The sequence below is a fragment of the Falco peregrinus genome, chromosome 1 (genome assembly GCF_023634155.1).
Source record: "Falco peregrinus isolate bFalPer1 chromosome 1, bFalPer1.pri, whole genome shotgun sequence".
In the NCBI taxonomy this organism is placed as follows: Eukaryota; Metazoa; Chordata; class Aves; order Falconiformes; family Falconidae; genus Falco; species Falco peregrinus.
The window spans coordinates 24767010-24780590 of record NC_073721.1 but is presented as its reverse complement, the minus strand read 5'-3'; the positions used below and the strand labels follow the sequence as shown (position 1 = coordinate 24780590).

Here is a 13581-nt window from a genome sequence, read left to right as displayed (position 1 = left end):
GATAGGAACAGGGCGGCATTATCATTCTGGTAGAAGACACTAGCAAGACTTTGGTTTGGAATGTTGTTAGTGTCACCTTTGTTCAAGGAAAACAAATATAAATTGGATGGGCAGCAGAGCAAATCTGTTGCAGCAATTGGGAGAATCAAGGATGCCTCCAAAGTGTAGCAAGCAGAAGTGCATGGTTTGTTTAGTTTTGTCAAACAGCATAGACTGGAAGTTAGATGGCTCATATAAATAAATAAAAGCTCTCAAGAGAAGAATAAAATGTTGGCTAGTGGAAAGTGGTTGGAGCCAGACTAGACACTATAGGAGTTTCACAACAGAGCAGAGGGGGTGTGGATTTTTTCTGAAAATTGATCAAAGGAAGTGTGAACTCTCTGTTTAAGCTGAAGGAAGGGAAAAATCCAGGTAAACCCAGGATGTGAGCTTGTTTGATACAGACCAGGGGAATAAAGAGAAGTAATTTGTTACTACCCCTGAAGAATTGAGGATCTAATACGTTCTGGGAAAGTTGGCTTTTTTGCTGTAGATATTAAGAGCAGTAGCAGTGGTTGTTTGGATTCATAACATAGTTGAAGTTATTGCATCTCCAACTCCTGACTACCCCATGGATTGCTGGGAGGTTTTTAATTAGACTATATGAGGTTGTTATATAATACTTTTTCCTAATAAAAGAGATAAGAAACATCCAGGTTGTTATTCTGCATATGTATAAGCTTTTAATAAAAAATATTATTTCTTAATGTCAGCAGTTTCTGAAGGCATTAACAGGGGGTTTTTTAAAGCAAGGTATTGCTGGTGTCTGGGAAATCCTTCTTTATTGCTGTATGCTTGTGATCTTGAATGTATACTGTGATCTTTTAAATTGTTTATGTATTACCACTTGAATAGTATGGAGTCAGCCAGACACAGATCAGTATGTGGTAACTGTAGCTATTGCTTCTGTTTGCAAACTCATTTTGTTCTGTTTTTTAAAGAGCAAATGAATTTGAAAAAAAACTACCAGTAACCACTACTTAATGTATCGCCTATATGATTGTTGTTATTTGTTTGTCATAGTAATATTTCTTGTTTGGCTGTTGTGCAAGTAATTTTTCGCTTCTTAACCTTAAGAGTAGCTCTGAACTTAATATACAGAAAGACTTTGTTTCAAACATTCTCAGTAATTCTCAGAAACAATCATATGATTATGAATAAGAAACTTACGAGACAGTTTAAGCCCAGCTCAGACCTCAGCTTCCATGGATGATATATTCTGCTGCTTTAGAGTCCTTGTCTTATCTGTAAATTATGGTGATAATAGTACAGTACATTACCAACATGAAGTAGAACACCTGTGTGTAAGTCCATTTGTGAGACTCCAGCTACATATTCTTTTTAATAGAAGTAATAAAATAGTTGTTTGTTAATGATTTCTTCTCTCTTATAGAAACAGCAGTCACCTAAACCTGATTTGTATTACCACAGGAGGAAGTTCCCTTATGCCTTATTGTTTGGAGCTTTTCTATTTCTGTGTTTTATCTTGATAGATGCATCCATTAACTGTTCAGTGGATAGGTTCTTACAGCAGTACCCCTTTCATTTTCCTTTAAAAAACACTCGAAGAAAACCAAAGTGCCAATTAATTTCCATAGCTCTCATATTCCACTTGAACTATAAAGTGTGTCATTTTAATATGTGTGTATTTTAATGAGTCACTTAATAAAGGTTATTTATTTCATGTTAAAGTTTGGGTTTTTTTCTTGAATACTTTATATAGGTATCAGGGATTGGGTCCAACAATAATTGTTTGTCCAGCTACTGTGATGCATCAGTGGGTAAAAGAATTCCATACGTGGTGGCCTCCGTTTAGAGTCGCTGTTCTCCATGAAACTGGCTCGTATACCAACAAAAAGGTAATGATTGACATCCATTTTGTAATTCCAGAAGCTTCTCTTTTTTTTTTTTCCTTTTGTGCTAGCCAAAAAAAAAAAAATCCTCTGCCTGAATGTTTCTGTGCAAGCTTGTGCTCTTTCTCTGATGGTTTTAGAAGAACAAAAGTTCACTGTCTTGTATAGATTTGTTAGGAAACTGGATAAAAAAGAGATTACATGGAGTACATTTGTATTATGATATAGACTAGCGTTACCTGACCAAGTTACACATAGTAACAGGTCTCTTGCTCTGATACTGGTGAATTCTTTCCTTGCACTTCCATGCATCAGTATGTCATTGAACTAATATTTAATATGTTTTGCTTGCACAGGCGATTTCTCTTAGTTGATTGGTGTGTCAGATGATATCACCTAGTCTCATTTTCTTTAATGAGTGTTACTTTGTTGGTTTTCTTTCTTTCAAGCAGTGCCTTTTCTGTCTTTTAATTTTCTTGGCCAGTCTCTTAATATGCATGTTCTTATTCCATTTCTTAAGTTGATAAGCCTGACTTGTCTAGTTTCAGGCCTTGGATTGGAAAACTTAAATTTTTGTTTTCCCTTGGCCTCATCTTTCAGATACTTAAATGGATTTTTCAGGATTCAGCAAAGCATTTTTAAATTTCTCTTTAAATATTTATTGAATTTCTTGTAATAACATTAAAATGATATGGTACTTAATTGCACTTGATTAAACGTATTCTGAGGTAATTGATGCAGTTACAGTACATGGCAAAAAAGCAACAGCACGTTCTAATGTGCTAATAGTTTCCTGTTGTTCAATCAACTCGGTATGTTTTTAAACCATAAAAGTCTTGTTGACCTCAATAACATGCTCACGTGTCTTCCTAAATTAAATGATGTGTGCTTATTTTGGGGTATTTGTTAATGAATGCACTTGACAGACTGGCTTAAATTTTTCCATCTGCAGGAATAGTCAGGTTTTCAGGACTTTGCCTTCCCGTTGTCCTTCCACAAATGCCTACTCAATAACTTAAAATTCAAGGAATGTGGATGCCAGATGATCACTTTAGATAGGTTCAGTTCTCTAATTCTACCCTAATGCCTCATCTTCTGAGAGATGCAGCAGTAAGCTTTAAACAGTTGTCACTGGTGATGTAGTCTTCACTTCATGCATGTTTTTTCCTAGATGCCTCTTAATCAGAGAAGAGAAAGCCTATGACTGAAGTAAACAAAACAAAAGACTTAACAACCAAACTTTCCCTTTCTAGTTGTTCTTATGCCTGCAAGAAAAAGTTTACTTCTAAGTTGTTAGCATAAATAACACGTGTATACTCTGCTAGTATATGGATCCTGCCTAGAATTTCTTTTTGATATATATTCTTTCTATGAATATGTTTAGTGCTGGTCTGATCTCATGGCAGTTCCATCTTCTGATAACCTATGGCATTACAGGAGACTAATTTTGCATATGTTAGCTTTATAATACTCATCGAGGGACCATTCTGCCTTTATGCTTATTTAAGGTTAGGAAATGAAAATTATGGTTAGACTACATAAGAACATACATTTGATCTTTGATAGGTATTAATTTTATATGGCCAAAACTCAAGTCACTGTGCACCTGTAGTCCCGGTGTTGCACAGACCTGTTTGGAATTAAACTGAGAATTCCAGGATTCACCTGTTCTGTTTAGTATATCATGGTTTATCACAAAGTAAATGAGAAGAGTTTTGTGCTGGACAGCTAGCTTGCCAGGAGAGACAGGACTGGGGAACTGAACATCGTTACCTGCTTTTGAGTGAGAAAGGTCACTTCAGGTTCTAGATTAACAGAGGTTATAATGGTCTGGACTGGTGGAAGAACTGTCCCCCAAACTAATGGGACACCAGACAGTGAAGATCTTAATGGATTTTGAGGGATGCATTATCCTACAGTAGCTGGCCAGCAGGCTGTTTGTGGTAAAACACAGTATTGCATCCTGTTCTGTACAGGCCTGTGAAAGAACAAAGGATCTCTAAGGAACAGATAAAGACTGATCTTAAAACTATTGAGGGAGAAGTCTGGAGGAAAAAGAGTTAAGCAATGACAGGTGTCCATAAGGCAAGGCAGTGTTTTGTAGCAGAGACAACAGATGAAGTTTCATTTGATAAAAATTAAGTTGATCTTTTAGGTTAGATGATCTGTGTAATTATTACCATGACATTGTCAGAAATCCTGAAATATTAGCAAACGTTAAATCTTTCACTGCTGGTGAAATTACATGCTTTTATGAATAGGTATTTTCTGTTGCAGCTTCTAAGGTACCAAAGCATCAATGCAAGATCCTGTCTCCCAGTTCCTTTAGACTTACGAACAAAAGTATTTGCTTGGTGGTGAAGAGTGGGGAAGACATCTGTTCGATTACTTTATCATAAATTGATACTAGGCAATACCTTGTGCATCTTTTTGGTTAATGACACTTCAGTATTACAAAAGGACTTCTGAGCAATGTGGTGACTGAAAGGCTCACCAGTTATTACATTGGCATATCCTCTCTTGCCAGTCCATTTTCATTTTCTTTGCAAGCAACTTTAGGATTTTCCCAATAATAGAATGAAATAACAGCCTGAATTGTGAGCACCAGATTTGCTGCAAATCTGGTCAGCCTGTTTCAGACAGGTCATTGAGACATCCTGCTTAGATATCTCTGCTGCTATAGTATTTGTGTAGGTTTTTAGCGTATGCGATGCTTGGAAAGAGAGACTACTTCATTCTTGTGCTAAAATAACAATGGCAGACAATTTTGGCATAAAGGGAGAGAAGTCTAAACTTCCAGTTTCCCCTTTGAAATAGACTAGTAGTTTAAAGTTCTTCAGCTAGCCACAAGGGAAGGCAGATTGGTATTTTAAATGATGGAAGGAAGACACAATAGCAAGTTGGATAGGTTTCCAAGACTTCAAAGCTAGTTTAAAGCATTTTAATGAAATGCAAAACTTAGTTTCTTTAATTATTATTTGTGATCGCAGAAGATCATTGGTTCTCCTATAATAATAAATGTGCTTAAGTTGGAAGCAGTAGGAAGAACCAGATTTAAGTAATAGTCTTCCCCTATGAAGTCAGCTTTCAGTTTAGTATTTGTGGCTAAATATGTCCTGTGGTGCTGTCTTATGCTACTAACCTCCTGCTATGGTTTACACTCAAATCTGGTGTAGCTTAAAGTGACTTGTAAATATCAGGTGCTCTGAGATCTCTAAGGATAAGAGAAAATGAAGTAGTAAATCTAATGTCATGTATTACAAATACTGTTTTATTTAAGGTCTAAATATAGGAAAAAAACTTTCTGTACAAAGAGCTTGTCCTGTTTCAAAACTTCTGATGGCACATGAGCATTTGTGAATCATCTAAGAGGCAACTAAAATAACTCATACAGAAGGAGGCTGAATTTTTTAAGATCAAGGCTGAACTTTTAATTTCTTGATTTTTAGAACAGGTATCACTGAGCTTAGCAATTCTTTCTGGTGGTATTTACATACCATTTGTAATGCTGTAACTTTACATTGCCTTATTCTGGTCAAATGCTGGACACACAATGCAGCCCTCAAAAGCAGTTGTCAGTTCATGATGCTTGCACATGTGGAACCATCTATTTGAAGGTGACTTTGCACGCTGAAGATTTTAGACCTTCCACCCTCACAGTAGAGTACTCAATCTACATGTAAAGAAAATAAGATTCAGAGGTTACAGTTATTGGTATGACTGCCTATGGAAGCTCTGTTTAAACCTATGTATTTCTGAGTTAAGGACCAAACTCAGATAAACTTAGTATCATGCCAGAAGAAGTAGCATTCTTGTTAAATATGTAGTAAGTGCTTTAGCTCTCTTTATTGCAACTTTTACATTATTAAACATTGTAATGTGTTCTTTTGAAGCCTTTTCATGGTGCCATTTAGATTGTTGGGGGCAGGGAAATAATGAAGAGCTTTTGTAGGTTGAATTTATGGATCTCTGGGCTTAATCATTGCTTAAGAGATAGTGATAAGCCTGAATCAAAAATGCATTCTTCAGCAGAAGTGATACACATTTGTGTAAGTCACTAGATACTCTGTAAGTTCACGCTTGCGTTAAAGGTATCCGAATGTTTAGAGAATTTTGTAGTTATCACTGCTCTAGTTCTTTCAGTTCAGTCTTAACACACACACATTTCTGTTTAAGAAAATGACCATTTTTAATACCTAATATTATAGAAGAGTTCAGGTCCTTTTAAATATTTTTTAGAAGACTACTTTTTGCAAAAAAATATAAACCTTATTTCTGTAAGCATCAGTCAAAAAAATTGTCCTGTTTTTGTAACTTCATAAACAAACTTGTAGCTACAGTGAGGTACCAACAGGAAAAAAAAATAATTTGCTTAGAGGTGTGTCCTTAAGAATATATCATAAATGTTTTAGCCTTAAGAAGTGGTGCTTGCCAAAAAACTTATAGCCTTTGTAACATCATATGTGTCCCAGTGAAGACAAGGCAACACAACCAACTTACCACTCTAAGTTAGGAGAAAATACTGTCCGTGAATTGTAAAGGCCTCAAATACTGTGGTGAACAGAACTACAAGATCAGAATTACTCAGTCTACTTGCATGTTCCTGTATTCATTAGCATCCTTTAAAGGCCAGAGTTCAGAATTTCAAAGCTGGTAACTGTTGTGTAATCTTTTGGCATTAGTAGGATTTGTCTCTCTTAAGCTGATAGGATCTTTTTTTTTATGTTGGTTTGGTTTTGGGGTTTTTTTAGTTCAATAGTGCATGCCCTGAAATAATTCCCTGAAGTGTATTTCCTGGGGCGGTGGTAGGGTAGGGGAATAAATGTGCCTGAACCTAACCAAACAGGAATTAATGTATTAAAGAATATATGATAAAATAACATAAATTCAGAAATACCACAACCTTAAAACAGTGTGTATCCAATATTAGATCTCTTATCATATTTTCAAATATTTACAATTATTCCAAGAGCTGCAGCTAATGCAAAGACAACCTCCGAGAAAGTACCCAACGCAGTAAAATGAGAGTTAATAAGTGTTGTATGTGAGCTGATAAAATTGTGGTGGTGTATTTCTTCATTGTCAGCACAAATCCTTGTTTATTAAAAATTTAGCTTGAAGGAAACTTTAATTAATTACAGGTTCAGTAAATCCTGAGTAGGATTCTGCTGTGGTATGTTTACAGTGAATGGCCTTCATGTGCCTGTGTTTCACTTCTGTTCTCTCTGCTACCTGACAATGTGATTTATGGCTGTTGTTTTCTACTAGTCCACTGTTTGCCCTCTAGGAGGGATTGGTCTCTTGAGCCTCCATAATAACAGCAGCACTTTCACAAAACATCTTTTAATGACAACAGTGTAGCATTCTGTAAGTCAGGCTAATTGCAGACATACCCTATTAATTGCAAAAACTCGGAGAGGTTACATATTTTACAAGCTTTTAATTTGAAATCGCCCGAGATGATTTGTCTTAAGTGTTTGGGTAGAGATGACTACAATACTCTATGATAGGCCATTGCTGAGACTCTAGGACATGATTGCAAACTATGGGCAGTGTAAGTGTACCAGGTAAAATTAAGCTTTGGGTGTCCACCCCTGCCTAGAAAATGTACCCTGTCTGTAACATAAATTGTTCTAAAGATTACATATTTTCTGGAGAATAGTAATGTCAACATTAAATAATGTGTCATGGTTTTTTCAGGAGAGGATAATCAGAAAGTAGAAATTCTTGAACAATTAAATGCAGAAGAGCTTTTTGGATCTTGCAGTATGTCTGAGCAAGAAATTTTACAGGAAGAGATCATGGACTTTTAACACCATCTGAGTCTTTGAGATGGATATTTCCCCTTCTTTTTTGTTGGGTTTGTTTTCTTTTCTTTCAGGCACTTCCAGTAATAAGGGGTTTGTCTTTCCTTTAGCAAATTCTCTGGTGGCTCTACTTTTTTTTTTTTTTTTTTCTTTTACATTGGGTATGCATGTTTCATCCAGAATTGCCAGCCCTCCCATCATCTCCTGTTTTAAGTCTTCTAGATTTATATGTGGGGGATAAATATAAGAAAGATGAGTCTTGAATACTGTCAGTGCTGTGGAGTGTTACATCGACTGTCCCTGCCCTACATCATTTACAACTATAAAGGCTAGTAAAACTTGGGGAAAGGATATAGCTTACAAAAGAAAAACAAAATTTGAAGATTTTAAATATATTAATCCTATTAATGAGAAATGTTGAACAGAATTTAGGATTAACCAAATAGATTCTTGTGATTGTTTTTCAGTTTTTCACTTGTTTAATTTTCTTCTAACATTCTAGATCTTGCATGCAGTACACAAAGCTAGGTTTGTGAGGTGAATATAGAAGAACTTGAAGAAACCAGTTATTTTAATCAAATTTGTTTGTTCTTTCAGAGATTGCCTTTAAAAAGAAAGAAAGAAAAACAACACCCCACACACAAAAACACTGTTTCCTTCTGGTTGATTTCTGATCTGTTATAACTCAGTAGTCAAGTGCTTCATTCTTTTACAGATGAGCTAAGAATCGTATAATTAAAATCTTGCCTATACTTTTTTTTTTTTTTGCAAAGTAAATTATGTATGTGCTTTTTCAAAACTTTCTGTATATATTGGACTGCAAACCTGTAGTTCAGTAGGTCTGAGTTTTCTGTCTCACTATTACTGACAATGTGCACTTTTTGCTTTTAGGTGAAACTAATTCATGAAATTGCTTCATGCCATGGAATTTTAATTACATCTTATTCATACATTCGACTGATGCGGGATAACATTCACAGCTATGACTGGCATTATGTGATTCTGGATGAGGGTCACAAAATCCGAAATCCAAACGCTGCAGTTACACTTGTATGCAAGCAGGTACTTTATAAAAAATAAATGAAAGACTTTAAGCGCTCTGGGGGGAGGTTCCATAATCTAATAGCCTGTATTTATCATAAAGATACACGTTTGACCATTCATAAAGAATAAAAGCATAAATCAGAATGGTCTGTATTTGACTTTTAATTTACTTAACATATTTGAGTTTACATCAGTAAAGTTACAGAAGTATGATAGAGAAAAAAAATCAGACAATTTAAATTGTCTAGTAATTTACTGTCAGGGATAAATTGTGTCAGATTGCTGGTATTCATTTTCTGCTAACAGTTCATGGACAATATATTGTAGAAGGCTGTTTATTTCAGGAATATGAGGCCACATATTTTAAACTGAAAATTAGTTGATGGTGATACTGAATATCCTGTGAGACAGGAGGGAGGTTAAACCATGAACCATGAAAATAACTTTCTTTTTGTTTTGTTTTTAATTAATAGTTCCGCACACCCCATCGAATTATCTTGTCTGGCTCCCCTATGCAAAATAACCTAAAGGAGCTTTGGTCCCTCTTTGACTTTATATTCCCAGGGAAACTGGGAACACTACCTGTATTCATGGAGCAATTTTCTGTTCCGATAACCATGGGAGGATATGCCAATGCCTCTCCTGTCCAGGTAAACGCATCAAAAATATCACCTTGCTTGAAGGAAACTGTTAGGTTGTTTTTAAACTCACTTTTAAATACACATACTACTGGATGTTATAACTAACTCAAAAGAGAGTGGCACATGTGTTTTACTGCTCTGTGTGTATGAAAAGAACTGCTCAACTAAATGAGACCATTTCATTTATACAGGGATATAGCTTATACAAGGTTTTCTTGTCAAAAGCCCTGAAGTTTAAATCATTAGAAGTATTTTATATAAAGATAAAGCAAATTGGGGTGGGAGGTGACTGATCTTGTATTTCGATGTATTTAAGTAGAACTTTGCTGTTTGATATCAAGCGTTGGCAAATTATGCAACAGAGAGCTGAAATAGGTATTGGAAGTCTGAAAGTAAATAAACTACTTAATTTTGAAAGCACAAATTCTTTGGAAAATTATTTTGAATAAGTATTTCTGTTAGTCTTTGTCGTTGTGGTTGTCAGTATTTATGCCTTTAAACATTTTTTTAATTAGCTGGTAAATAAATTATCTGCATAATAATCTGCAGACTAAGTTTCATATAAATGCTAATAAACTTGTATTCTTTTAAATATTCTTTGTAATGTTTTGCACACATAATTTCTAAAGTTTTATTTTCTTTTCAAGTACTTCTCTTGTCTAAAGCTTCCTAATTTACTAAATTGGACATCCAATTTGTTTTTTACATATCAATAATTTATTATATTCTTTGTTTTACTTTAAGAGAAATGAAGGTATTTTTAGCCATTATGTACAGTTAATACCCATCTCACACATCCATTACCCATTATAGAACCATATGCTCCATTTAAGGCCAGAGTGACCTTTAGTTTCTGTGATCATGGGGATTTTCTTGTACTGATTTTTTTTTTTTTTAATAGTCTCAAGCGAGCACTAATCTTCACTTATTGTCTAGTAACCACCATTGCTGCAGGCTTCTTTGTTGATCTTCAGTATATGTATTAGCAATTTTTCATGAGGATTTTGGTTCTGTGCAAGTTTATACTCAATTCTTAGATTGGTTTCTAGAAGACATTTCATTTCTGGTCTCTTTTAAAGTCCACTAAATTAGGAAAGATAAATTTGTGGCATCTGAGGAACGCTTACTTATTCAATGTGATTGTTACTAACATGAATTTTATTGCAGTTCATGTTGTGTTGAATATGTAGCTGTACATCCACATAAATCATAAACAATCTCATTTTATTAGGATTTTCCTATTACTAATTATGGAATTTTGCTTGTTGATAAAATTAATATCAAGAACCAAAACACAACTTTTGCTTTTTCTTCATTTTTCAGGTTAAAACTGCATACAAATGTGCCTGTGTGTTACGGGACACCATAAACCCCTACTTGCTGCGAAGAATGAAAGCTGATGTAAAAATGAGCCTTTCACTTCCAGATAAAAATGAACAGGTTTGCTTATCTTTAGTATTAGATCTGAGCCCTCTCCCTCCACAAAATCTGGTCTTTCATGGACATTTGGAAATAATTTGTGCTAACAGCAGATTAAATACTGTTTAAACTAAAGATGTAGAGCTTTCAAATTGCATGTGCTTTTCACCTGTGTTCTAAGTATTAAATGGTCATAGTTTTGCAGAGTCTGTACAAGTACACTCATCCAAAACACAAAGTATACATGAAGTGTAGTCAGGTCTGCTTAACACTGTCCTAGGTCACAGGTGCATACAAATGAGTTGTCTGTGGCGGGTTTCCTGTGCTGTATCTCTTGGACACTTTAATGTGTTTCCTGCTGTTAAAAGGTTAATTTGGGCAGCAAATAGTAAAGAAATACTTGATGGCAGTTGTTCATGTTGCAGGCTAGCTGGCCTGCACATTCTAATAAATTTCCAAAATATTAGCCTTTGATCTAAAAATTATTTGCTCTACAAAGAGGTGGGATATTATTTAGGAAGCATGTTGATTCAAAGTAGAGGAGATTGATTCTAAGACAATTTCAGTTGTTTAAAAAATATTTTCGTAGAATGGTTTGTGTTGGATATGACCTTAAAGATCACCTAGGTCCAACCCCGATGCCATGGGCAGGGGCACCTTCCACTAGACCAGGTTGCTCAAAGCTACATCCCACCTGGCCTTAAACACTTCCAGGGATGGCACATCCACAGCTTCTCTGGGCAACCTGTGCCAGTGTCTCACCACCCTCACAGTAAAGAATTTATTTATAATATCTAATGTAAATCTTTCCTCTTTCAGTTTAAAGCCATTCCCCCTTGTCCTGTCGCTCCATGCCCTTGTAAAAAGTCCCTCTCCAGTTTCCTGTACCCCCCCTTTAGGTGCCGGAAGGCTGCAATAAGGTCTCCATGGAGACTCCTCCAGGCTGAAAAACTCCAACTCTCTCAGCCTGTCTTCGTAGGAGGGCATCTCCAGCCTTCTGATCATTTCCGTGGCCCTCCTCTGGACCCAGTCCAACAGATCCATGTTGCAGGCCCTAGAGCTGAACGCAGTACTCTGGGAGGTGTCTCACGAGAGCAGAACAGAAGAGCAGAATCACCTCCTTCAACCTACTGGTCATTCTTTTGGGTACGGTTGGCTTTCTGGGCTGCAAGCACACATTGCTAGACCATCATGAGCTTTTCTTCAACCAGCTCCCCTAAGTCCTTATCCTCAGGGCTGCTCTCAATCCATTCTCCACCCGACCTGTATTTGTGCTTGAGATTGCCCCGACCCATGTGCAGGACCCTGGCCTTGGCCTTGTTGAACTTCATGAGGTTTGCATGGTCCCACCTCTCATGCCTGCCAAGGTCTCTCTGGATGGCATCCCTTCCCTTCAGCATGTCAGCCACACCACACAGCTTGATGTTGTTGGCAGACTTGCTGAGGGTGTGCTCAATCCCAGTGTCCATGTCACCAGCAAAGGTGTCAAATAGCAATGGTCCCAATACCGACCCCTGAGGAACGCTACTTATCACTGGTCTCCACTTGGTCATCGGGCTGTTGACTGCAACTCTTTGAGTGTGACCATCCAGCCAATTCCTTATCCAGTGAGTAGTCTGTCTGTCAAATCCATGTCTCTCCAGTTTAGAGACAAGGATTTTGTGCAGGACAGTTTCAGACGCTTTGCATAAGTCTAGGTAGATGACAGACTTCCTACAAATACTCACTTGTAGGAATGATTAGATTCTTCTGCCATTCGGGTTTCAGTGCTTCAGGTTTTCTTGTTCTCTCTTCAATGTTTTCTTTCCTGTCTTCTCCCTCTAAAAGAGAAGTAGACATGCTAGTCTGTAAGACAGTGCTGAAAAGTACATTATAAATGAGTAGGCCATACTCAGTTTCTGCTGTGCAGTCTAATGATCTCTTTTTAGTAAAATTTTGAATTTCTATATACTTTTTAGAGTCTGGGATACTTGCTCTAAAGAGTGCGATCATAAACAGATTAAACAAATTTGATTTTTGTTCTTTCAGTCATAGGACACTACATAAACTTGACTTAGCATAGTTGGGTGCCTTGCAGAATGTGAGGAAGTGATTTTGTTCCATTTTAGCCCATCATACCATCTGAAAAATCATTATATGCTCACACTGAAAGTCTGATGACAGAACAGATTACATGTGCTAACCTTCCCATGAGGTAGTAAGAACTTGCTACTTGTGAGGGATATGAAAGACACAATGGGAAGTATTTCCTGTAAACATAGCTTTGAGAGAATGCTGACATTGCATAGTTGCATCATTAAAACTGGAAAATGGCAGAGTTTCCAAAATGAAAGCAATTTGAGGGGAAAAAATAACAACTGGGAAAGGGCACAGAAAAACTCAGGAAACCCATCCTACATGATTATATTCATTCTCTAAAAACTCTTCAGGTTTTTTTAATTCTAACAATTTCTGCCCTGTATCTTTTCAGCATTTTAGTGTGTCAGACATCTTTAAAACTTCATTGTAGCACATTGTAAAACTTCAAAATTCACTCTATTTGGCGTTTCAGGTTGGGCTTGAGTGGTTAATTTGTTTGTTTTGGTAGGTCCTCTTCTGCCGTTTGACCGATGAGCAGCGTCAAGTCTATCAAAATTTCATCAACTCTAAAGAAGTTTACCAGATTCTCAATGGAGACATGCAGGTTGGCATTAATTAAGGTTAATGACAGGTAGTTTGGTGGATAAAGTCATGGAGTGACCTTTGCGTTCTTGTAGCTGCATTCTGAGCAGAAAGGGA

At 36.4% G+C, this 13581-nt stretch overlaps 1 protein-coding gene across 2 annotated transcripts in view; it reads left to right on the top strand.

Moving 5' to 3' along the window:
- The window catches only part of ERCC6 (ERCC excision repair 6, chromatin remodeling factor), a 50924-nt gene that overhangs the window by 25873 nt on the left and 11470 nt on the right, over nt 1-13581 (top strand). For both annotated transcript variants that reach the window (XM_055803649.1, XM_055803640.1), the window contains 5 exons: nt 1763-1898; nt 8591-8761; nt 9217-9393; nt 10708-10824; nt 13391-13486. In XM_055803649.1, the coding sequence (XP_055659624.1) occupies nt 1763-1898; nt 8591-8761; nt 9217-9393; nt 10708-10824; nt 13391-13486 (697 nt within the window). The remainder of the gene's footprint in view (nt 1-1762; nt 1899-8590; nt 8762-9216; nt 9394-10707; nt 10825-13390; nt 13487-13581) is intronic.